The 27,238-nt window shown below is 36.9% G+C and overlaps 2 protein-coding genes across 3 annotated transcripts in view; one reads left to right on the top strand and one right to left on the bottom strand.

Moving 5' to 3' along the window:
* The window catches only part of LOC136029155 (uncharacterized), a 112,267-nt gene extending 93,530 nt beyond the window's left edge, over positions 1-18,737 (bottom strand). The window contains exon 1 of the mRNA XM_065707253.1: positions 18,614-18,737. Within this exon, the coding sequence (XP_065563325.1) occupies positions 18,614-18,725 (112 nt within the window). The 5' untranslated portion in view covers positions 18,726-18,737. The remainder of the gene's footprint in view (positions 1-18,613) is intronic.
* LOC136029163 (uncharacterized) overlaps positions 1-27,238 on the top strand; it is a 902,097-nt gene that overhangs the window by 209,982 nt on the left and 664,877 nt on the right. The window lies entirely within an intron of this gene.

The raw sequence follows: 27,238 nt of genomic DNA, 5'->3' as shown, positions 1-27,238 counted from the left end.
AAAGCTATTCATGGAGAAGGCAAAACGGATGTGAAGATTGTTAAAACTTCTGTTGAGAAGCGTAGTATTCTTCCTACTATGCTAATTGGTGATGATACCGACTTGCTCGTTTGTTATTTTTTCATGCCAATTGCGTTTTCAACAAGATATATTATTTTCCAGAAGCAAAACAAGGCGGTATAAATACTGCGCGGGACATGCACATGATGAAAACTGGCTTCATGCACTACTTGGTTGCGACACCACTTCCCATATACTTGGTGTAGGAAAAGGAAAGGGTATAAGTATATTGAAAGAAATCAAGGCGCTCCGAAGAAATTATCAAGTTTTCCTGAAGGCGAGCACAAAGGAAGAAATGGCTATTGCTCGAGAACGTGCTTTGCTATCCATCTATGAATACAAGAGTGGTAAAGACCTAAACTCAACTCGCTATCGTATCTTCCATAAGAAGGTCTCAACATCTTCAAAATTTGTGCATACTCGAGATTTGCATTCCACACATGTATCTGCAAAGTTTCACTCGCAACGTATCTGTCATCGGGTCCGAAGATTGGAGTGAAAATAGCAGTATCGATACTCTTCAGTAGGGATTTAGGTGCGAAGAGACAGTCTTAGTTCCAACGATGATTGATTTTTCTCCAGCTCCATTACAGCCTCTGAAAAGCTGTGAATTGCTCCTCTAAGCTAAATAGCTGTGACTCAGAAAGATACTCATGCAAGAAGTTAGGTCTGGATTGCTCTATAATTAGCAAATCATTTAGGTGGATCTCCTGCCAGAATGCCATGGAGCCTGAAGACGATGAAACTGCCTTTGTTGCCAACTATTTTTGAAAGTTATCTCTTTTTATGTTTGACAAAGTGAAAATAATTGAAACCGAAGTTATCTAGTTCATTCCCTCATCTATATCGACGTTGCTACATTATTAATTGAGCCATATTTCGTATATCTTGAAGCAGCAGGGCGTATGTCTGAGCAGGGTATTCGATTAAGTTTTTTTCTATGCCTTAGTTCCGTTGATTCAATTATAAAAAAAAACGTTTTCACCACTTAAGGTTTCAGCAAAAGGTAGCCGATTCTACAGAGACACAAATAACTTATATTCCGTAATACTGCAATTGAGGCTGTTTTTTACGTTCTAAATCTTTTTTTCTTTTTAATTTTTATTATCTACGATAAAAGAAAAAAACCTAGAAAGGACTCTTTGCACACTAAAATAGGATATTTCGTTGGTTTTCATATTTAACCCCTTTTACTTTTAACTCTAAGGGAGAATTTGAATAAATACGGCTGTGATATTGGTGATGGACCCTTTATACCTTCGTTTTAGTTTTCTAAGACCTAAATAGCCTCATTGAAGACATTCCATTCTAAGTAATAACGAAAAGTAGTATCACGAAATAAATTGTTTAGCCTTTTGCCTGCTCCTTCTTACTTTAAGGGCAAATTTGACCGATTTCCCCTATGAGTAGTGATGCCGATTTTGGATATGTATGCGAATTTGTCTCTATCGAATGGTGTTAAAATCATATTGTTGTAATTTGTTCAAGGTCTAACCATAGTTTAACCGCATGATACCATATCTCAATTCATTTCAACTAAATCAACCTGTAGCAAATAAAATAAAGATTAATTAACATTAAGCCAGTTCATTCTAAAGGCACTAAAAAAAAATAAATAACTCTTAAACATTGGAACATTTTACTCTGAACGTGTCATATGTTTCTTTTTGGAAAACGAAATTTAAAAAGCCCCTCTCCCCTCCCCCTGAAAAGTATATCAAGGTATAATTCAACATTTTATTCAAATCAAACTACAAATCAGACTTACACTATGGATTCAAGGCCCTTTTTACTTTTACAATGTCATATTTGAAGCAATTACTACTACTACAACTACTAATAACTCACTGCAGCGCCAAGCCGCCTGAGGCTAGCACAGCTACGCACGCTCCTTCTCCAACCTAATCTATTTAAAGCCTCCCTATTTACACCCTCCCAGGAAGTTCCCATTTCCTTTAAATCTTTATTTATGACATCCTCCCAACCCAGACAAGGACAACCTGCTTTCCGTGTAGCCCCAGACGGTTGGCCAAAAGGACAATCTTCGGTAATCTGTCATCCTTCGTCCGTAGAACGTGGCCTAGCCATCTCAACCTTTCTTTCATTATAGCCCTAGAAAGGGGAATTGAACCACATTTTTCGTACAGCATACTGTTTAAAATACGGTCAGTCAGCCGGGTACCCAGAACAATCCATACGCAATTTCTCTGGAAAACATCTAGTAAATTTTCATCTGTTTTCGGAGTGCCCATGCTTCAGAGCCATATTTGACCACTGTCATCACTGTAGCTTCCAGTATTCTAATCTTGGTTTGCAGACTTATCTTTCTATTCTTCCAAACTTTTTTAACTGTGAAAAAACACCCCGAGTCTTAGCTATTCTACTTTTAACGTCTTCACTGCTCCCACCATCTTTACTAATAATACTACCAAGGTAACTGAAGCTCCCAACCTGATCAATCTTTTCGTTACCTAATGTCTGAAGCAATTAATAAAAAAAAAAAAAAAACTTCGAAAAAACTTTTTCAAAGAAACTAAAGAGTTATGTCAACCTTAACACCAACAGAAACAAATTCATATATTAGTCAGACAGTTCGTGGTAACGAACTGTAGGTGTGCTTCCTTATCAACGCCCCGCTCTTTACGCTAAATTTTTTTACTGTTTTAAAAAGTAGAGTTAAGAGAAAGAGTCAAACTTTAGCGTAAAGAGCGGGGCGTTGATGAGGAAGCAGCCCCTTTCATATGCGAAGTAATTTCTGTTCGTTTTAAGTTTTGATTCCGCTCCTTACTTTCCGTTAAAAAAACTTGTTTTTTTTTATTTAATTCAAACACAGGACGACCAGAAACTACTATCAAAGGATAAATGAAAACGAAAACGAACATATATTAAATAATATATTACTCAAAAACATAACATAAACATATATTAATAGTATATACTAATAATATAATTATATTAATATTAGTTAACATTAATTATATTAACAATATGATATAAACAGATATTAAAATGATCATATAAAACGCATAGATATCAGATACTAAAAACCATCTTAAATCTTAACCAATCTTAAAAACGAATAAAGATTTAATTCAATTTTTAAGTCAAATTTAAGACGAGCAAAGTCAGGCCTACTACAAACAGTCGTTTGGATACTACCCCCTTCTCCCTTCCCAAAAATTTATAATAAGAATAAAAACAAATCACTATAATAATAAAGATGATTGAAAAAAGTTAATGAAAACGAACTGAATATTTAATATTTAATCATATTAATTACTGGAAAACTCAAATGTTCATATCTACGACAAATGCATTTCCAACATGTTTAAGATTAAAACAACATTTATTCAAATTTTATACATATTTGTGTACAGTGCCAAATGGGTGGTGGGGTAGAATATGTGGTGTAGAATAACCTATAGTATTTATTATTACATTTTTTATTTTGTTCATTCTTTTTCTGTTTTCTTTTTGGGGTATGAGGTATCACAAGAGGGTAAAATAAAGGTTAACACTGGGGCTGTTGGGGTGATATCAACCGGAAGGCAATCTTGATAGACATTTCAAAGTTTTTGAACAAAACAGACATCTCAAATTGTGATTCGATGCCACAAGGGTCAGAATAGAGCCGAGAAGGAAAGGAGCCGAGAGGGAGGCAGATTGTCTTCCAGTAGCTTTCGACCTTTACATAGGACCAAATGACTTTAAATTTCTAATCTAATTAACCAATTTCCAGGTTTATAAGATAACCCCTTCCATTTCCAAAGGGTGGAAAAGTTTTTGGTACTTTTCCAGCCCTTTTATGGGCTGCATTTTGAAAAAAAGTAATTTATTTTCCTTCTGCATTAGAGTCCGCTAAGCTCAATGTTTTATATAAGTTTCGATCTGATTAGAAGAGTTTACAGAAGAACCAGGACCGGATATAAAAAAAAAGATTTCAAAACCGTGGCTGGTTACTCTCCAATCACTTAAGAATTTTAAAAAATGGTACTAGAAGTCTCAATTTCCCATTGAATGAGCTCTCTCCGGAGTTTTAGGACTTAAAATGTGGGTGGCCTAAGGAGGGGGTTAACCTCCTTTTGTATAACATAAATTCCACTCGTTTTGGGGTATAATATTGCTCTTTAATCTCATTTGATAATGCTGTTACTGTTTGTTTAGTAGCATAAAAAGTGATTATTATTGATCTTGGTAGTCTCGTCAGCTATAAGCTTCTAGGTATTTTTCGCGAGGCCAAGATATCCAAATTTTGCTAAGGGTATTCTGTGGAAACGACAATTGTAGCTACGTAAGTCAAAAGACGCTATTTACGTTCGCCAATTCCCATGAACTGCTTGGGATATTGAATTGAAACTACCAAAGAGTGTTGGATGTCAATTGGACCTCCGATTCCAAATTGAGGGAGGGAGCAGGGGTAAACCGAAAGATTCTATGTGTATACAGAGATCAAAATTAGAAGGGAAGAATCACTCTTGTTTGTAAACTTGACTAGTAATGTCATATTATTAGATTTCAAATTTAATTAAATGTAGTGAAACTCTTAGTCAAAACCAAGCAAATTTAAAATTGAAAGAACTCCTTGTTAAAATGTCAATTTAAATAACATGGTCTCAAACACTAAATCAAAACCCAACAAACTTAAAATTGACAGAACTCCTTCAAATTAAGCAATAGTTTAAATAAAAAAAAGTTTTCAAAAAGTCATTAAACCGTGTTCCCAAAAAAGTATTGGGTACTATCTACTAGGGGTACAAAGGAAGTTTTCTTCCGTTCGAAATACCTTTAAATGACTTATTTTCTTTAATTTTTTTTTCTTTTATTTACTGTACACTTGGGCAGGTACCCACAACCGTAGAATATGAAGGTTTCCCATCAGTAGGCTTTCCCATTTGAAGAATCTTTTAGGGACTTATTCTTAAAAAACTGAATTCTTAAAAAACGGGCCGACTTTGCATTGAAATGCCCACACCAAGCACTATTGCTTATCTAGCTGTAAACAAATTTTTTTATACGATTCTAAGAAAGTACTAAACATTTTTTACAACATATAAGACAAAGGCCGGTTCCTTAAAAAACGGGGTGATTGTGCATGAAATACCCTTATAAACAACTTTGTTTTTTAGCCGTTAAAACAATTTTATTCAAATCAATGACTTTACAAAACCATTTTTGAACGCATGTAAGAATAAGGCCGAATCCTTAAAAAACAAGAGCTAAGAGCTCATATGGCACTTGTGACGAGGTCGGAAGAGCCAAGAGCCATGAGCTCATATGGCATGAGCTGTAACAAAATTCTAAGAATCAACAGATTGAAAGGAAAATCAGAGGCTTTATGCCGGTCGGGATTTTAAAATAAGATTTCTGAGACACAAGGTGCTTCTAAATATCAAAATTCATTAAGATCCAATCACCCACTCGTAAGTGAAAAATACCTAATTTTTAAATTTTTTTCTCTCCTTTCAGCCCCCATCCCAGATGGTCAAATCAAAGAAAACGACTTTATCAAGTCAATTTGTACAGGTCCCTGACACGCCTACCAATTTTCATCGTCCTAGCACATCCAGAAGCACCAGACTCGCCAAAGCACTAGACCCCCCTAAATACCCCAAAGAGAGCGGATCCAGTCCGGTTACTTCAATTACGTATCTACAACATTTGTTTATTCTACCCACCGAGTTTCATCCAGATCTCTCCACTCTAAGCGATTTCCAAGATTTTCGATTTCCTACTCCAACTCCCCAATGTCACCAAATCTGGTCGAGATTTAAAATAAGAGCTCTGAACCATCAGTTCTTTCTAAATATTACATTTCATTAAGATCTGGTCACCCGTTCTTAAGTTAAAAATACCTCAATTTTTCTAATTTTTCCGAATTAATACCCCTTCCAACTCCCTTAAAGAGAGTATATCCATTCCAATTATGTCAATCATGTATCTAGAACTTGTGCTTATTCTTCTCATCAAGTTTAACCCCGATCTCTCTACTCTAATCGTTTTCCAAGATTTCCGGTTTCCAAGAGTTCTGTTTCCCCCTCCAACCCCCTATGTCCTCGGATCCAATTCGAAGTGAAAATAGAGCATCTGAGACATAAGATCTTTCTGTATATAAATTTTCATTAAGATCCGATTACTCATTCGTAAGATATAGATATCTCAATTTTCATACTTCCCTCCTTAAACTCCGCCCAATGTCATTGGATCTGGTCGTGATTTAAAATGAGAGCTCTGAAGCACAAGATCCTTCTAAATATCAAATTACATTAAGATTTGATTAACCGTCGTAAGTTACAAATACCTCATTTTTTCTATTTTTTACGAATACCCCCCCCCCCCCAACTCCCCCAAAGAGAGCGGATTCGGTCTGGTTTGTCAGTCACGTATATTGAACTTGTGCTTATTCTTCCCACCAAGTTTTATTAATATATTTCCACTCTAAGCCTTTTCCAAGATTTCCAATCCCACCCCCAACTCCTCCAATGACATTGGATCCAGTCGGGATTTCTAATAAGAGATTTGAGTGACGAGATCCTTCTGTATATGAAATTTCGTTAAGATCTTATCACTCCTTAGTAAATTAAAAATACCTCATTTTTTCTAACTTTCTGAATTAACCCTCCCCCCAATTCCCTCAAAGAGAGCGGATCCGTTCCAATTATGTCATTCACGTATCTAGGACTTGTGCTATGTTTTCCACCAAGTTTCATCCCGATCCCTCCACTCTAAGCGTTTTCCAAGATCTTGGATTGAAGCGTTTCCCCTCCAACTCCCTCAATGTCACCGGGTCCAGTTGGAATTCAAAGGACTTTGAGATACAATATCCTTCTAAATATCAAATTTCATTAAGATTCGATCACCCGTTCGTAAGTTAAAAGTATCTTATTTTTCTAATTTTTCCTAATTAACCGTCCCCCACTCCCCTCCGCAGACGATCGAGTCGGGAAAACGAATTTTTCTAATTTAACCTGGTCTGGTCCCTGATACGCATGCCAAATTTCATCGTCCTAGCCTATCTGGAAGTGCCTTAACTAGAAAACCCGCGACAGACAGACAGACCGACGGACAGACTGATAAAATTTGCGATAGCTATATGTCACTTGATTAATACCAAGTGCCATAAAAACGGGACGAGTTTGCACGAAATGCCAACACAAAGCGATTTTTTTAGCTGTTAAAACAATTTTATACTAATCAAAGAATGTACATGTAATTTCAATACATGGAAAAAAATAGTCCAAAAAATTTCAGTTAAGAAATTGGGGTGGGGGGACAGAAACTGAAGGAGGGGCAACGAGGCCCTGGAGGGGGACAAGGGGGCCTGAATGGGGACCTGAGGGACTCGGATCCCTGGAGTGGGACATAAGGCCCTGGAGGGAGATTCTGGGCCCTTCAGGGGGATTTAGGGCCCTGGAGGAGGAAAAGAAGCTCAGGATAAGAATATAGGGACCCAAACTCATTACCAAAAATCCAACTCTAATTGAGAAATCGATTGCGCTATTAACTTGTTACAACATTGACGCTTAACATCAGTTGCCCAGCGTCCCAGAAACAAAACATTGATTGCCTAAAATGTATTTCTAAGAGCATATATCATCAATGACTTCTTAGCTCTATCGAGTAACGTGTCGTTCTTTTGCCATAGGAAACAATGGGTCTCACGTTCAATTTAATCATCAGACGCAAATTTCATAAAATGAGTGGAAAACTGCTTAGAAGCTAAAAATGTCTTTGGCTCAGTTTTTTCTCAAAGAACCAGATGCGAGGGCTGTCACCGAACGTATTGTATTGTTTCACTGACAACATGAATGATTACGCAATACCAGATAATGCATCATACTTGAAATTCTCGGAAATCTGCCAAGAAATTCTCGGAAATGGGCCCACTTGTAATCACTGCGTTGTTCTACCGAGAACATGAATGATTACACAATACCAGATGACGCATAATTCATGAAATTCGCGAAATAATTGGAAAATGGTTTGCATATTCTTAGAATGATACGAAAAAAGACGTTAGTAACTCAATAGTACATCAGGACAGGACTCTCATAGAATTTGTCGAAAGGGTACTGCTAACATGTTTTGCTGAATAAGTTGTAAACAGTATCTTTACTAAAGAATTTCGGGTTGAGGGAAAAGGTAATTATTGTTAATATTGACGCGTAATCCCCAACGTCGGGTACACGCCCCACCGATGGGGCATGGTAACATTTTGATGGGTCATGGGCAGGATGTGCACCATTCGGCTCATTATGATTTAGATTATTAAATTCAAAAAACAAATCTGCATTCTTTCTCATTTAAAGAACAAAAAATATTTGATACTACTAGCTGTTGGGGTGGCGCTTCACGCAACCCCAACACCTAGTTGGTGGATGCGCTTCGCGTTAACCCCCCCCCCCAAGCCCCCAACGCACGTAAGTCATTACGCGCCATATTAGTTACGCGCCATTGTAGTTGTGTCCCACCTGTGAATATAGATAGATATATATATATGTTTTTAACCACGTAAAACTTGCGAATATACAATATTCTTCGCTGTCCCATTGTCTTTGCATATAAATAGATTGTCAGGTTTACCGACTCTTGAACATGCAACATATAATTGTCCATGGGAAAAACAATCCGTATTCAGATCTATACCTCATTATTCTAATGATTGCCCTTGAGCTTTGTTGATGATGATTGCTAATCGAACATTCCCTGTGTCCCCGTCGTCATTTATATATCCCCCCCCCTGTGCCCCCCGGCGTCCCCGTTGTAGTTGTGTCCCTGTGTCCCAGTAGTCATTTATATTCCCTGTGTCCCGGTCGTCATTTGTGTCCCGGTGTCCCAGGCTGTAATTTCTCTTTGAGTATCCTGGTCGTCATTTATATTCCCTGTGTCCCGGTCTTCATTTGTGTCCCAGTGTCCCGGTCTGTAATTTCTCTTTGAGTTTCCCGGTCGTCATTTATATTCCCTGTGTCCCGGTCTGTAGTGTCATCTTATAATGACGTAATATACGAAGCCTTATATACTAATCATGATGTCATATACAAACCCACAAATAAACAAACATGTACACATACAACTTATCTTATATATATATATATATATATTATATATTATATATATATATATATTATATTATATAATATATATATATATATATATATATATATATATATATATATATATATATATATATATATATATATATATATATATATATATATATATATTATCTTATATATATATATATACATATATATATATATATATATATATATATATATATATATATATATATATATATATATATATATATATATATATATATATATATATGTATATATATATATATATATATATATATATATATATATATGTACATATATATATATATATATATATATATATATATATATATATATATAGATGTAGTTTCTTTTTTATTTTTTATTTTTTTTTAGTTTTTAGCTTTTTTTTTTAGTTTTTTACCTTTTTTATTTTTTATTTTTTTAGTTTTTAGCTTTTTTTTTTTAGTTTTTTACCTTTTTTATTTTTTCCTTTTTTTGGTTTACCAACTCTTGACCATGCAACATATAATTGTCCATGGGAAAAACAAACCGTATTCAGATCTATAACTCATTATTCTAATGATTGCCCTTGAGCTTTGTTGATGGTGATTGCTAATCGAACATTCCCTGTGTCCCGGTCGTCATTTATATATCCCCCTGTGCCCCTCGGCGTCCCCGTTGTAGTTGTGTCCCTGTGTCCCGGTCGTCATTTATATTCCCTGTGTCCCGGTCGTTATTTGTGTCCCGGTGTCCCGGTCTGTAATTTCTCTTTGAGTGTCCCGGTCGTTATTTATATTCCCTGTGTCCCGTTGTCCCGGTCGTCATTTGTGTCCCGGTGCCCCGGTCTGTAATTTCGTCAGTCGACAAACATGACGTCAGTCGACAAACATGACGTCAGTCGACAAACAACTTCACGACGGCAAAATGTTCAATCCTCATAATGACGTCAGTCGACAAACATGACGTCAGTACACAAACAACTTATCTATCTATATATATAAAAATAAGTTGTCTTTCTGTGTGTCTGTCTTTGGATCAGGTGACGTCATGTTTCTGTGTTGACTGACGTCATGAAATTAGTTGTCGTCATTTTTGCTTTGACGGTGACGTCATTCAAGATATTTAAGACATATGTTCACGTAGAAATCTATTAATGTTTAAGTTTACAATGACTGATGAACTTACCATGGCAAAAGCCGATGAAGATGCTCAAAGAGTCTATGCCAAAAAACTTGCTGCTGATAGAGAAAGTCAGAAAAGAAAGCGTGCCGAGGAATCAAAAGAACAGCAAGGAAACAGGCTTGAGGCTGATAGAGAAAGAAAGAACAGAAAGCGTGCCGAGGAATCAAAAGAACAGCAACGAAACAGGCTTGAGGCTGATAGAGAAAAAAAGAACAGAAAGCGTGCCGAGGAACTACCAGAGCAACGCGGAAGCAGACTTGCTGCTAAAAGAGAAAGTGAAAAAAGAAGGCGTGCCGAGGAATTACAAGAACAGCAAGAAATCAGGCTTGCTGCTGCTAGAGAAAGTAAGAAAAGAAAGCGTGCCGAGGAATCACAAGAACAGCAAGAAATCAGGCTTGCTGCTGATAGAGAAAGTAAGAAAAGAAAGCGTGCCGAGGAATCAGAGCAACCTGAAAGTTATCGCCTGGCATTCAGGTACAACCCAGTCGATGATTATAGCTTGAGTAGATGTGTTCAAATCGGGACAATGTCTAAAATTTGTCCCTATTGCAAGGCCTTGAAATTCAATGGTGAAACAATGGGAATGTGTTGCGCCTCAGGAAAAGTTAAACTTCCTCTATTGGCTGCACCACCAGAGCCATTGAAGACGAATGAATGCTTGCCTGAAAAATTCTAATTTGTGGGCACACGTAAAAATATTAAAATTAACTACAAATATGCGTGTCCGATTGCAAAACGATGACTCTGGTCAAACATTTTCAGATCAATTGCTGACAATTGGAAACGGAAAGCTCCCAGTAGACTCAATTTCAGGACGTATACAAACTACCTGCTGATTTCTGTAATTTAGTGACGTCCAAAAATGAATTGATTGAAAAAGTATTTCCGAATATTCTAAAAAATTATAAAATAATAAATGGCTAAGTGAAAGAGCGATTCTCGCACCCAAAAATATAGACGTCCACGAAATCAAAAATATTGTTTTGACCAAGATTCGAGACCAGGCAGTCCTTTACAAGTCAGTCGACACAGTTTTGGAACCAAATGAAGCGGTTAATTATCCATCTGAATTTTTAAATTCCATAGATCTTTCAGGGTTTCCACCACACGTGCTACAACTAAAAATAGGCGTACCAATAATACTTTTAAGAAATATAAACCCACCAAACTTTGCAATGGCACTCGACTTGCCGTAAAAAAAAACAATGGAAAACCTAATAGAGGCCACAATCTTGACAGGGCCTTTTGAGGGTGAGGCTGTTCTTATTCATCACATTCCCATGATTCCAACGGATCTGCCTTTTCAATTTAAAAGATTGCAATTCCCAATTCGATTAGCATTTGCAATCACCATTAACAAAGCTCAAGGTCAATCATTAGAAAAATGTGATATAGATCTTAATACTGATTGTTTTCCCATGGACAATTGTACGTTGCATGTTCGAGGGTCGGTAAACCTGACAATCTATTTATATGCAGCGACAATTGGACAGCGAAGAATGTTGTATATCCGCAAGTTTTACGCAGTTAATTTGTATTGTATCTATCTATCTATCTATCTATATAAAACGAGTTGTGTGTATGCATGTTTGTTTGTTTGTAAAAAGAGCGTTTGCATATGATGTCATTATTAGTACATACGGCTTTGTATATGCAGAGACAATGGGAAAGCCAAGAATGTTGTATATTCGCAATTTTTACGTAGTTTAACTCCTGCAGACGAAATGAATGCTTGCCTAAAGAATACTAATTTATGGGCACACGTAAAAATATTTAAATTAACTACAAATATACGTGTCCAATTGCAAAACGATGACTCTGGTCAAACAGTAGACTCAATTTCAGGACGTATACAACTTCCTGCTGATTTCTGTAATTTAGTGACGTCCAAAAGTGAATTGATTGAAAAAGTGTTCCCGAATATTCTAAAAAATTATAAAAATAATAAATGGCTAAGTGAAAGAGCGATTCTCGCACCCAAAAATATAGACGTCCACGAAATCAACAATATTGTTTTGACCAAGATTCGAGACCAGGCAGTCCTTTACAAGTCAGTCGACACAGTTTTGGAACCAAATGAAGCGGTTAATTATCCATCTGAATTTTTAAATTCCATAGATCCTTCAGGGTTTCCACCACACGTGCTACAACTAAAAATAGGCGTAACAATAATACTTTTAAGAAATATCAACCCACCAAAGCTTTGCAATGGCACGCGACTTGCCGTAAAAAAAAAAACAATGGAAAACCTAATAGAGGCCACAATCTTGACAGGGCCTTATGAGGGTGAGGCTGTTCTTATTCCTCGCATTCCCATGATTCCAACGGATTTGCTTTTTCAATTTAAAAGATTGCAATTCCCAATTCGATTAGTATTTGCAATCACCATTAACAAAGCTCAAGGTCAATCATTAGAAAAATGTGGTATAGATCTTAATACTGATTGTTTTTCCCATGGACAATTGTATGTTGCATGTTCGAGGGTCGGTAAACCTGACAATGTATTTATATGCAGCGACAATTGGACAGCGAAAAATGTTGTATATTTGCAAGTTTTACGCAGTTAATTTGTATTGTATCTATCTATGTATCTATCTATATAAAAACGAGTTGTGTGGATGCATGTTTCTTTGTTTGTAAAAAGAGCGTTTGCATATGACGTCATTGTTAGTACATACGGCTTTGTATATGCACAGACAATGGGAAAGCCAAGAATATTGTTTATTCGCAATTTTTACGTAGTTTGAAACACATATATAAATCTATCTATATTCACAGGTGGGACACAGGGACACAACTACAATGGCGCATAACTAATATGGCGCGTAACGACTTACGCGCGCGGGGGGGCTTGGAGAACGCGAAGCGCCCCACCAGCTAGGTGCTTCGCGCCACCCCAACAGCTAGTCTATATATATAAAAATAAGTTGTCTGCCTGTGGATCAGGTGACGTCATGTTTCTGTGTCGACTGACGTCATGAAGTTGGTTGTCGTCATTTTTGCTATAACGGTGACGTCATTAAAGATATTTAAGATATATATGTTCACGTAGAAATCTATTAATGTTTAAGTTTAAAATGACTGATGAACTTACAGTGGCAAAAGCCGATGAAGATGCTCAAAGAGTCTATGCCAAAAAACTTGCTTTTGATAGAGAAAGTCAGAAAAGAAAGCGTGCCGAGGAATCAAAAGAACAGCAAGGAAACAGGCTTGAGGCTAAAGAACGCAAAACCACGCAGTTAGATGAAGATCCACCTGGACAGCGAGAGTCAAAACTGAAAATGATAGCGATGATGATTGGGTTTGGGATTTTGACTTGGATAAGGTCATCAATGCCTACCAGATTTTAGTTAAAAAAACAAAGGTTCGGCGATATGTATTTCATAGTGAAGCCAGTCAGTCGACGGCCAACCTACCATCTTCAAAGATACCACGATAGGAAGACTCTACACTGTTCACCCCAATCAACATGAATGCTTCTTCTCTACACCGTTCACCCCAATCAACATGAATGCTTCTTTCTACGCCTGCTTTTGGTGAATGTACCCGGTCCGACATCCTTTGAGTATTTGAGAACTGTAAACGGTACTATACATGACACTTACCGTAGTGCATGCCAAGCTCTGAATTTATTGGAGAATGACCAACACTGGGATAACTGCATCAATGACGCGTGCGAAACGTCAACCCCAAGTCAAATTCGTGCATTGTTTGGCATCATTTTAACAACTTGCTCTCCATCAGCTCCTACACAGTTATGGGAAAAATATAAGTCAAAAATGTCCGAAGATATACTCCATCGAAAACAGTTAGAGACGTCAGATATGACTTTTGATTTTACATCAGAAATTTTTAACTATACTTTCGTTATTATAGAAGATTTGTGCGTACGTATGGCAAACAAACCTCTTCAGGATTTGGGAATGCCTTCACCTAACCGTATCGCTGCTGTTTCGACATGTGTAGAATTGGATCGTGAACAAAGTTACAGTACAAGTGATCTATTGTCGTATGTACAAAATAACATTTCCAAGTTAACGTCGGAACAAAAAGACATTTATGATACGATAATGCATTGTGTCGATAACAACGTTGGAGAAATTTTCTTTTTGGATGCGCCAGGAGGTACTGGTTCTGGCATCAATTCGATCAAAAAATGATATAGCGTTGGCAATTGCGTCGTCCGGAATAGCCGAAACATTGCTGCCTGGTGGAAAAACTGTTCATTCCGCTTTGAAATTGCCTCTGAATTTGCATTCTACAGAAACTCCCACGTGCAATATTTCCAAATCATCTGGGATGGGTAAAGTATTGCAGCAATGCAAACTTATTATTTGGGATGAGTGCACAATGGGACACAAAAAATCGCTCGAGGCTCTGGATCAATGCTTGAAAGATTTGAGAGGGAAGTCGAAACCCTTTGGCAGCACATTAATATTGCTTGCGGGGGATTTCAGGCAAACATTACTTATAATACCTAGATCAACTCCTGCAGACGAAATGAATGCTTGCCTGAAAAATTCTAATTTATGGGCACACGTAAAAATATTAAAATTAACTACAAATATGCGTGTCCGATTGCAAAACGATGACTCTGGTCAAACATTTTCAGATCAATTGCTGGCAATTGGAAACGGAAAGCTCCCAGTAGTGGGAAAGCCAAGAATGTTGTATATTCGCAATTTTTACGTAGTTTGAAACACATATATAAATCTATCTATATTCACAGGTGGGACACAGGGACACAACTACAATGGCGCGTAACTAATATGGCGCGTAACGACTTACGCGCGCGGGGGGGCTTGGGGGGGGGGGGGCGCCCCCCCAAGCCCCCCGCGCGCGGAAGTCGTTACGCGCCATATTAGTTACGCGCCATTGTAGCTGTGTCCCTGTGTCCTACCTGTGAATAGAGATATAAATATATATTTTTAACTACGTAAAACATGCGAATATACAACATTCTTCGCTGTCCCATTGTCTGTGCATATAAATAGCATTTATATTCCCTGTGTCCCGGTCGTCATTTATATTCCCTGTGTCCCAGTGTCCCGGTCGTCATTTGTGTCCCGGTGTCCCGGTCTGTAATTTCTATTCAAACAATCCCTGTGTCTCAGTCGTCAATTATATATCCCGCCTGTGCCCCCAGCGTCCCCGTTGTAGTTGTGTCCCTGCCTCCCGGTCGTCATTTATATTCCCGGTCGTGATTTGTGTCCGGGTGTCCCAGTCTGTAATCTTTCTTTGAGGTTCCTGGTCGTCATTTATATTCCCTCTGTGTCAGTCGTCATTTGTGTCCCGGTCTGTAATTTATCTTTGAGTGTTTTTTCTTTTTAGTTTTTTTTTAGTTTTTTACATTTTTTAGTTTTTTTTTCTTCTTTATTTTTCAGCGTCACTATGAAGTACATATCGCCGAACCTTTGTTTTTAACTTAAATCTGGTAGGCATTGATGACCTTATCCAAGTCAAAATCCCAAACCCAATCATCATCGCTATCATTTTCAGTTTTGATATGTTTTGACTCTCGCTTTCCAGGTGGATTTTCATCTAACTGCGCGGTTTTGCGTTCTTTAGCCACAAGCCTGTTTTCTTGCTGTTCTTGTGATTCCTCGGCACGCTTTCTTTTCTTACTTTCTCTATTAGCTGCAAGCTGTTTTCTTGCTCTTCTTGTGATTCCTCGGCACGCTATGTCCCTGTGTCCCACTACAGGTTTACCGACTCTTGAACATGCAACATATAATTGTCCATGGGAACAGCAATCCGTATTCAGATTTATACCTCATTATTCTTATGATTGCACTTGAGTTTTGTTGATGGTGATTGCTAATCAAACATTCCCTGTGTCTCCATCGTCATTTATATATCTTTTTAGTTTTTTTTCTTTTTAGTTTTTTTTTGTAGTTTTTACCCTTTTTTTTAGTTTTTTATTTTTATTCTTATTTTTTTAGTTTTCTTTTTCTCCTTTATTTTTCAGTTTTTTCCTTTTTTAGTTTTTTTTCTTTTTTAGTTTTTAGTTTTTTTTTAGTTTTTTACCTTTTTTTAGTTTTTTTTTTAGTTTTTGGTTTGTTTTGCAGTTTTTACCTTTTTTTAGTTATTTTTATTAGTTTTCATTTTTTTTTCTTTTTTAGGTTTTAGTTTTTTACCTTTTTTTTTTAATTTTTTTAGCTTTCTTATTTTTTTGTTTTTTTTTTGTAGTTTTTGTAAGGTTTGAACCTGGAACCTCTCGAACCTAGAACCTAGAACATACCGCGTTACCAACTCAGCTACATCAGCTTGTATACTTTCGTTTTTGAATTGGTATATGATGAAATAATTCAGACGTCATATGCGGACAGACAGACAGACAGACAGACAGACATAACCTACAAACAACTTATTTTTATATATATATATAGAAGATATATAGATTTACAATGACGTCATACATTCTATAAAAGGTGTTGGATTCAGACAATATGTTTTATTTGTATAAAATTTGCCTAGAGGACGCCCCGAAGTAAAATTTTAAGTTAATGGTCTTTTAAACTTGCTTCAGGTGAATACAAGGAAAAATTTCGAAAAACAAAATTTAAAAATCACGGGGGGAGGGACATCAGGATTTTAGAAATAGCTAGGTGAGGCATGGCCCAAAATTGATTGGGAACCCCTGATATAGATTGAAATTCTGCGCAACTTTTCATCTTTTATCAACCGGAGTCATTATGACCACTACAAGAGTGTTCTCTGATGATTAAACATGTTCTGGATTTGCTTAAAATAGCATGTAAATAGGGAAAAGAAATAACACCATTTAAAATCACTGAAAACAGGGGTCACGTTAATTTCTCTACTCCCTCCCCCCCCCCAAAAAAAAAAAAATCCTGCGTGGGTCATAAGTCTACGTCTTACCGTTTCAATGTGCGGTTCTTTATGCTGGTAGACCTTATGTAATATTTTATGCTACATAGAAAAAGAATAGAACTAGAACTAGAACTAGAACCTTATGTAATATTTTATGCTACGTAGAAAAGATTAGAACTAGAACTTAGAACTCCTTAGAACTAGTTCTATACTAATACGAAAATCAATGATAATTAAGGTATTTTGGCATTAAAATGTACTCTTTTAGGCACCTGCCCCCCCCCCTTCCCGCCATTTCTTCACAATAGCTGATGTGCACTTATTTATAATTACCTGAAATTTTATAAACATGAAGCAAATTAGTTTGGTTGAATGAAGCTTTAAAATAAATGTCAAAAACGTTTTCCTGCGACAAGAAGTAAGGTATTTACCCGCACCACCCTTATTCAGACCCAAATATAAATGAAGATGAGAGATTCATTCTCTTTGCCATCTATTCAGCGTTTTCTTAGTTGCAGTTAGCTTAGGATTTTTCAGTGTATTTATATAAAAGAAATATAACTAAAATTCTATGCAGACTTCTTACTGACAATGACACTTGATAATGACACTTGCTTAGAATTTGGGAACTTTGTCACATAATAAAATACCTTCAGTTACAATTCTTATTTATTTTTTGCGCTGTTCTTTTTTCTTCTTGTTCTATAATCTAAAACCTGAATTATAAAAGTTTAACAAAAATTATGGCATATGAATTCGATCTTTACAAGCCTTATACCTAATATACAGCTGTACCCTCAGTCCTGCCCCAACTAACCACGCATTTGCAGGATTCCTATATGCACAATAAGAACATTTTATAGAATACGTACATTCATAGGGACCTTGATGTTTCTGGGGTAGGAAGTCCTGTGTTTGGTCTTGCGTCATTAGGGTTTTGAGCAGACTATAAATGGGACAAAATTTTTATGCTGGTATTTGATGGTTAAAAGACGCCTTTATAGTGAGACCTTATTTTCTTATCGAAAATTAGCCAATCTTAACTTTCAATTTTATCAACTATCCTTGCTTTCTTGTATTCTTTCTTGCTTCCTATTTTAACTTCACTTTCTGTCTAATTGTCTATAAGAGATAATTAGAGACTATATTTATCTCTAAGACCTTTTGATTAGTTTCATTTTACTCCATTGCTAAAATCCTAGTCAGATATTGGATCAGAGTTTTTCAACTCAAAAATTTAGCCTATAGTCGGAGGTACGAGAAGGCTCTTTTACACTAAGTTTTACATTGAGCTACGAAAAAGCACTAAATATAAGACTTATTTTCACGAGGAAGGAGTGACCCCGTCAAAAATTATTTGGGGATAATTAAAAAAAAAACTGTGGCCTGAAATTGCATTTTACTTGCGTGTCTGTGCATCTGTCTTTGCCAGAAAACCTCGGATTTTATTAAATACTGCTGTAGTAACTAGTACTTACATACTGGCTGCCCTGATGAGTAGTCGATAACCTTCTTGATAGAACTAGTTTCTTCTCTTTCTACAACTTCCTTTCCCAGCTTTATCGCACCACACCATCTTGTATTCTGCATATCCTCCTTCAACTTACTAAAAATTTGTACAAATAAATATCGAAATATATTTTGCCTCTTTAAACAACCAACAATTGTATATGTATTTATAAAAAAAATTGGGACAGTGTAAAAATATGCGGTTAAAAGATAAGCGGCAGCGAGAATTACAAGGCATAGCAAGAAAGCGAGTATCAGAATGTGTCAAAAAGGAAGTAAAGAACAAAGAATTGTGTTGTTAGAAGACAATCGACAGCGAAAGTTAAAACAAGTCAAAAATAAAAGTGAAAACGAATATGTTAGAAGAATATTGCTACCATAACCTTTGACGCCATCAAAATATGGCGCAAAACAAAGTAAAAACCTACCAGGATTCTATAAACTACACAACTATTAATTAAAGGTTCTTAGGGCTCTTCAACGTCATATGTATGCCCTGTGAAGCCCTACATTTTCCCTAAAACAAAGGTGTAGTAGACAAAGTTGATTCATTTGTAGGTTGGTTCTTACAACAAGAATCCATATATACAAGACTGTTGAATGCCGAGTGCCGGGGTCCGGCCTTGGAATCAGCTGCATAGCTATATCCTTAAAACTGGTATATTGACATTTCTAGCCACAAAATGATCTAAAAAGGTCTCATCTTTAAGCACGAATTTGTGTTCTTCCCAGTTGGTTGTATCGAACATATGGTGACGCCAAGAAATCAAGCAGAAGTTCACATTGTCTGGGTTTAGAAGACAAACGACGATGAAAATCAATATGTACAAGCCTGCCGCATAACCGTGCCGGGGCCCGGCGTTGAAATCGGCTACATAGTTGTTGTTTTTTCTTAAAACTAGCATATTGACATTTCTGGCCACAAAACGACCTAAATAGGCCACAACTTTAAGAAAGAATTTATATTTTTCCTGGGGTGGTTTTATCGACACACCCCGGCGTCACAAGGTGACACCATGACATCAAAAAGAGGCTGCGGATAGAAGAAAAGCGACAATGAAAATCAGTATATACAAGCCTACCGCGTAGCCATGCAGGCTTATAATGGTACAATGAATAACAAAGATACATACGGTTATAATACTTACGACATCGACAATTACAGCGAGTCAAAATTTGAAGTGAAGAACAAAGAAATATCCGTTAAAAGACCTGCAAAAACAATCTAGATAGATAGCGAGTCTCAGAAAATTCGTTAGAGCTTTAATTTTGGGATAAACTTTATATGAATGACTATATTTATGAGCACGTTTCAAGAGAAAAATTTCCATCATTTCCCTCCCATGGGTGATATCGTTTTTTTATCTATGACGCATGCAATCTTACAAAAGGGACATGGCTAAGTACAAAATACCAAATGTAATGAGTCTATTTACAAAAGCCATTTTCAGCAGTTTAATAATGCCTAGAGGACAAATGAATAGCCTAGACCATCAAATGCGACAAAACCAATCCAAGCAGCCAAGGTAAAAGGTAGTGAAAAAATGTATGAAGTAGGCCTAATAATAAACAGAAATGAAGAGCGAAGAAAGATACAGTTAGAATACTTGCGTCAACAAAAATTACAACGAGTCAAAACAAAAGCGAAAAACAAAGAAATACACAATTAGAAGATAAACGGCAGCAAGAATAAAACGAGTCAAAAATAAAAGTGAAGAACAAAGAAATATTTGTTACAAGACATGCGACAACGAGAGGCCGGAACGGATAAAAAATGAAAATGAAGAACAGAGAAATATATGGTTAGGAGATATGCCACTGTGAGAACAAAGAAATATGCAGTTAGAAGATACGTGGTAGCAAAAATTGTAAGTGACAGCGAGAATCTGAACTTGTCAAAAATAAAAATGAGAAGCTATTGGGAACCTTCAACGTTATATGTATTCTCCGAGGCGCCATCCATTTTCTTGAGGAAAGAGAAGCAAACAAAGATGATTCATTTGGAGGCTGCAACTTACAACGAGAATCAATATATACAAGCCTGCTGCATGCCAAGCGCTGCCCGACGGCTTTCCCACCGGACCCCGGCATGGCTACACGGCAAGCTTGTATATATATTCTCGTTGTCACTTGTCTGCTAAGCACAGAAGATGTGAGCCTCTTCTTGATGTCATAAAGTCACCTTAGGTTCGATACAACCACCCTGTGAAAAACACAAATAATTCCTTAAAGTTGTAGCTTTTTCAGATCGTTTTTGTGACCAGATATGCCGATGTGCCAGTTTAAAAAAGACAGAAAAACTATATAGCTGACTTCAAGGCTGAGATTTTTTTAGATTCGTATTTTAAAATATATGTTCTCTTTTTTATAAAATCAAGTTTGAGCTTTTTTCTCCCCCCTTTATATGGATAACTCAATGGTGCTAGGCGTCCCCCCGGAAATCCCCCCATGGAAAATCTGCAAACCCTCCACCTTCGTTGCATTTTTACATGCTCCCAATCATTACAATGATCAACACATTGCAACTGTCATTTTGTTCAAGCTAGTCAAAAGATCTATTAGCTATGCCTCCAGGGATGCTATACCCCCACAGCCCCGGGGCAAGGATCGTAAATTGTGCAATTTATCCTTTTTTACATGCGGGATTTATTATAAGGAAAAGGGGAAGTCTTGATCCTGGGTGCATCCAAAAGGCCAAGGGTATTAAGGTGAAAGTTTTTGATTTTGAGGGGCATCTTAAACTAAATTAAAGGCACACCATGTGAATCCAGTTTATCAAAAAGGCGTATCGGCAAAATCTTAAGAACGGCCGATGATATTAAGTTGAAATTTTCAGGACATGTTGAGATGGATGTTTTAACAGAGTTGAAGGGTAGCCAGTTCCCCTTCCGTGCAATTTTAGCTACCTTGTCTCCAAAAACTTTCGATCAAAATTTGAAATGGCTATCTTGTTCAAAATAGTATAAAGGTCAAATAGTTTATGCCTGTCGGGTTGGCAAAATACTCCGCAGCTTCGGAGAGGAATGCAAAACACAATTAAAATATACTATGTGCGTGATAATTATCGAAAGGGCGTATCAGCAATATCAAAGGGAACGGCTGAGGGTGTTAAGTTGAAACTTAAACATTGATGCTTCAGATAAATACAGAATTAGGTTTAAGGAAGGGCAAGGGGGTAGAGGAAGAAATTGATATATAGTCCGTTTTGATTTCACGGAGTGTCTCTGATCCACTCTATTATTATGAAAGTTAAGAGTAACATTGAACTCTAAAATGATCAGAATCTATTCCGTATAGGAGGGGGGATGCCCTATCTTCATCCCCAATCTCCTCCTAATGGCCATAGAAACTTCCGAAGATTCCTGTTCGATCAAAAATCGAAAGTTCTAGTATTCTTTTTTCGAAAGTGGCTGGATGCCCATAAGCCCCTATCTTAGGACCGTTTTTGATATATGATCCTTTTTTATATCCGGAGAGTGATCACACATCAAACATTTATAGATGGGAGCTTTAAACCTCTATAGCAAGGTTCTCAGATTGTTTGTTGTTAGAGAGGGGCAGATACCTCAAAGGGTGAAAATTAATGCAAAAAAAAAAAAAAACTCTCATTGATCCTTCAGGTGAATACAGAATTAGTCTTAAGGAAAGGGCGAGGTGGGGTGGAGTGGAATCGAAAATTGAAATTTAAACCCTTTTGATTTACGGGAATATTTCTGGTCTATGCTCTGGTCTAACATTTTTGAACTATGATCCCTAATGGAAATTTTAACCTATGCTGGGTTAGGTATCGAGGTAAGTCAAAAGACTTTACTAGATGCGAGGTTATCGGAATAGTGTATCTGCAACATCTTGAGTGTTGCTTGGGAGACTAAGATAATAATAATAATAATAATAATAATAATAATAATAATAATAATAATAATAATAATAATAATTTATTTATAAACCCCCTTTACAAAACAGAGGTTAAGTGGAGTAAATACAAAAGCAAAACAGCCAAAGAACAACAAGAAACAAAATTAATCACACACAGAAAAAAGACGGGTAAGGCAATGAAAACACCCTAGCTTATAAGGCGCTTCAGTAGCTAGCTTGGCACATAATTTTTCGAAAACACCATTAATATCTGTCGTACAATACTTTTTAATCAGTTTGGTATTCCGGTAAGAACGAGGCAAATATAAAAGAAATTTTCAGTACCGGTAATAGTTTATACGTCATATATACATCACTAGTGGTTATATCGTTTTCAGTGTCCATGATGTAGGCAAAATTACCCAAGAAACGTATGGTTAACGAGAAAAATTATATGATTGATGTCATATTTAAGAGTATATTTCAAGAGAAAAAATTACATTTTGTCCGCCCCCCTCCCAGGAGCGAGCGTATAGTTTCTATACTTATGATACATGCAACATTACAAGAGGAACAAAGCTCAGAATAATATACCAAGTGTAATTAGTCTATTTACAAAAGACACTTAAGTGGTTTCATATTGCCTAGAGGACAAATGAACATCCTAGACCATCAAACGTGACAAGATCAATCCGAGCAGCTCAGATAAAAGGTGTTGAAAAAATGCCTAAAGTGATGATAGACAAAAATGAAGAACAAATATATACAGTCATAATATTTCCGTCAGCAACAATTTACAAAGAGTCAAAAACGAAATTGATAACAAAGAAACATACGGAGAATCAAAACATATACAAGCAATATTCGAGGCATGGCTTCGAAATCTGCTACAAAGTATTTTTTTTGTTAACTGGCATATTGACATTTCTGGCCACTAAAACGATCAAAAAATGTCACCACTTTAAGGAAGAATTTATATTTTTTCCCATGGTGGTTGTATCGAACATAATTTGACGGCATGGCATCGAGAAGGGGCTCAAGCTGTCTTTGATTACAAGGGAAATCAGCTAAAAAGCTATTTCTTCTTAAAACTGGTAAATTGACATTTCTGGCCACAAAACGATATAACAGGTCAAAACTTTAAGAAACATTTTTTGTTTTTTTCCTCGGTGGCTATATAGAACCTGTGGCGACGTCATGACATCAAGAAAAGGCTCAAATTGTCTGAGATGGGAAGACAAGCGACAATTAGAGCCCATTTATAAAAGCCTGCCACGTGCCGAGTGCCTGGGTCCAGTGACGTGTGTGTGTGTCTTCTGTGTACGTGTCGTCTGTGTCTGTTTCGTCTGTGTCTTTGTTGTCTGTGTCGTTCGTGTCTGTGTCGTCTGTATTCTGTGTCTTTTTCGTCTTTGTCTGTGTTGTCTGTTTGTGTCTTTGTCGTCAGTGTCGTCTGTGTCGCATGTGTTATCTGTGTTAGTAAGAGAAAAGTAGTAACAGGAAACCTTCTTAACAGGGGTGTGTGACTATTCTGGCTTTGTTATATTGCGATGTGTAGAATGCGCAACATGTAGAAATTAATGTTTCTAAGATATGTAGACTGTTTCTTCAACAAGTAGAAATAATACCTAATTTATACGGACACAGTCAAGAAGCTGAATTAACAACTTATATCTTGAACCTGTAGTTATCGTCAAAAAACTGTTCAAGCTGATCCAGGCAAAGCATTAAAAACTGGCTATAGCTAATTAATTTGGAATTGCTGATAATCATCCATAGAAGCATCCTTGGTATGGATATCACGTCACAGTTTACACACGCCGGCTGTATACAAATAAAAAATAAATAATAGTGAGTCTATGTTCTAGTTGAGTACACACCAACTAATTACGACAAAGCTGGTGAAAATGAAACAGAAAATTTATTGCGGCTACGGCCTCGATAACAAAAAACCCTTGAAAGAATAATTTTTTTCATTTTTTTTTAACGAAAAGAGCACATATTATAAAAAAAATACTTGGATTTCGCAGAAGTAAATATAAATGACACACTTACAAGATTCACAACATACACTGCATTTTTAAATGTTAGGGACGGAGGAAAATTTGCATACTTCAGATAAAAGCCAAACTTATCACTGACAGAAAGGTTGCTATTGTTTTTGCTATGAGAAAAGTATTTTTCAGGGTCGATCAAAAATGGTTGGGTTTGGAAGACCCTCCCTTCAATCAAACAAAGCAATAAAATATTTTCTATGGGGCAGACAAGTACACAGGGACTTATCTTGGAGCTGCGGCTAGCCACAAACTGGGGCCATCAAATCCCCCCCCCCACAAAAGGGCATTTATACAAACAAATAAAGGAAAGTACGAGAAAAGCCAGAAAAAAACGGACACTCTGGGGGTTTAGACACGGAGTGGTGCACTCCTCTGTGACTGTATTTGCCATAGTGACATAAGATCACTATGCTTAGAATACTAGTTCCTGAAAATGATTGTCATTATTTTATGCATGTTCACATTGTAATCGGATAAAGATTTAGGATATAACTTACATTGGTCGCTTTTATAACTAGAGATCTGTGATAGTCATCGGCCAAGTCACTGGAGATTTCAATGAAATTTATCATAGCTTTTTTACTTAACTTCGGCAGAAGTGTCAGCTCCAGGTTAATTGCAAAAAACGTAAACATCAAGGAGTGGCTCTCACACATTTACATGCAACTTAATATGTTAGCGTTAGCGTTGCCAACGCGGTACAGCTGTACCGCATAATGCGTAATCTAGAGGTCCAGGAGGAATTCAGTACATTGGAAATTTTTTAGTATAATCCAAAATTTTTATTATTTTTAGTTTTATTCCCTCCTTCTTTTGAAAAAAAGTCTTCTGTATTTTATAGGGATTTTTAGAATTCATAATCCGAATTCCTCAAGATTGTCTCCTTGCTGGTTCATTATTAAATCTTCAGTTTGACACTGTCCTCTGATGCAAGACTGGATAAAAACAGAGGCGCCATTTGGGCCAAACCTTGGGGTGGGCATGAAGTCCGTCTAGACCCCCCCCCCTCCCGATTCACTTTGTGTCGCGTAAGAAAAATCCGGGTTTTGGCAGCACATTGATCGAATATTCTAAGAATAAATGCATTTTCAGCACCCGTGTTGCTTGGAAATGTACTGTCACCAAATGTGGAACTCAGCCACACTGACCTCTAAGATTAATTATAACAACGAAGAATACAATCAACGAGGTTAAGTGATTAAACTGAAAGTGAAAAATTCAACCAGACTACAGGCTGGCATTCTTCAGCGAGAAACTTTCTTATTTAAGTAAACAATACGTCGATGAAAGTATCCTTCATTGTTATGCTGAGGGTTGTAACCAAAATCTCATTGTCCCTTCGGCAGAAATCGTCCAGATCAAATATATTTATAAAAAGGAAAAAAATAACAAGAAAAAAAATAAAAACATTCAAGGTAACAAGGGTAACCGTCCATCATTCATCTTTGCAAAATCGTCAACAAGTTGGTTGTAGTCCAAATATTTTACTAAATCCTTCTCTGCAAATATCAGAAGGAGGTGACTGATACGATCATTTCCTGTTGTAGACTTCAGGTAGTTTTTCGCTATTTCTAGGCTAGAAAACAAACGCTTATTGCTCGCTGTTGTCTCAGGAAGTGTTGCAGCAATACGAAGTACTTTAATTACTTCTGGGTAAGCCACTGGTAATGCCTGAAGATGGTCGCCAATGTCTAGGAAGTTTTCCGGCTTTTTCTCCTCATTGAGCAAGAAACGCTTGGCAATACCAGCTTGAGATTTGAGAAGAATGCTGTCGATATCCAGTCGCCATAAAGAGAAGAGAAAAGCCTGAGCAGCTCTGTGTCCATAAACTTGGTTGAGCTTGGATCCAAGGCTTCAAGCGTACTCAGCACTGGCAAGTTATCTGTGAGCCTTCTGTCAAATTCGACTAGTAGACGGTCAAAATTTTTGTATTTAAAATACTTAAAATTAAGTATTCTTGCTTCATTTCATCCACCAAAGTAGTAGTCCAATTACCAGATTCGATGAAATTCTTTCCTATGGTCAAAGTTGTCACAAATTATTTCCGATGCCTGGTGATCCTTTGAATTCTTCAAGGTCGTCCTTTCTGACCAACAGAGGAGGGTCTAGTCGCGGGTCCATTCACAGCAGGTACTTCAATTTCGAGTTCTGTTGCAAACTCTTTAGCCTTCTTGAAAAGCGATACAAATGAAGCATCTGAACGCAGGTCGGTGAGTTTGCTTCTTGTGGCCTGAATCAGGGTGCGCGATCGAGAAATAACCAAGTCGACGGCGACGGCATGGAGTTGCTGAGACAGCGATTTCGTCGCTCCCTTAATTGCTTCTATGTAGTGCAATTGGAAGATAACAAGGAACGATTCCATCAAGGAATGATAGGTCAGAAACTGACCTATTTTAGTCTATCAACTTAGAGAAATTACTGCAAATATTCAGAATTTATAATATTAATATAATCATCTAGGAAACGGGCATTTGACAGAACTTGAGAATTAGATTATGTATCTAACCTGCTTTCAAAGTTTACAATGGTTAATAGGAAATAGTGTTATTATTATGACCGGCAAAGGACCCTTTTTGGTGGAAGCTTTGGCCCCCTGGAAAATCTGGGGTGGGCATTTGCCCACCCCTGCCCCTCTCCAAATGGCGCCTCTGGATAAAAATTCCATTACTGCTATTCTTAAATGCT

The sequence above is a fragment of the Artemia franciscana genome, chromosome 1 (assembly GCF_032884065.1).
Source record: "Artemia franciscana chromosome 1, ASM3288406v1, whole genome shotgun sequence".
Classification (NCBI taxonomy): domain Eukaryota; kingdom Metazoa; phylum Arthropoda; class Branchiopoda; order Anostraca; family Artemiidae; genus Artemia; species Artemia franciscana.
The sequence above is the reverse complement of the archived record's forward strand: the minus strand, read 5'-3'. Positions and strand labels throughout refer to the sequence as shown.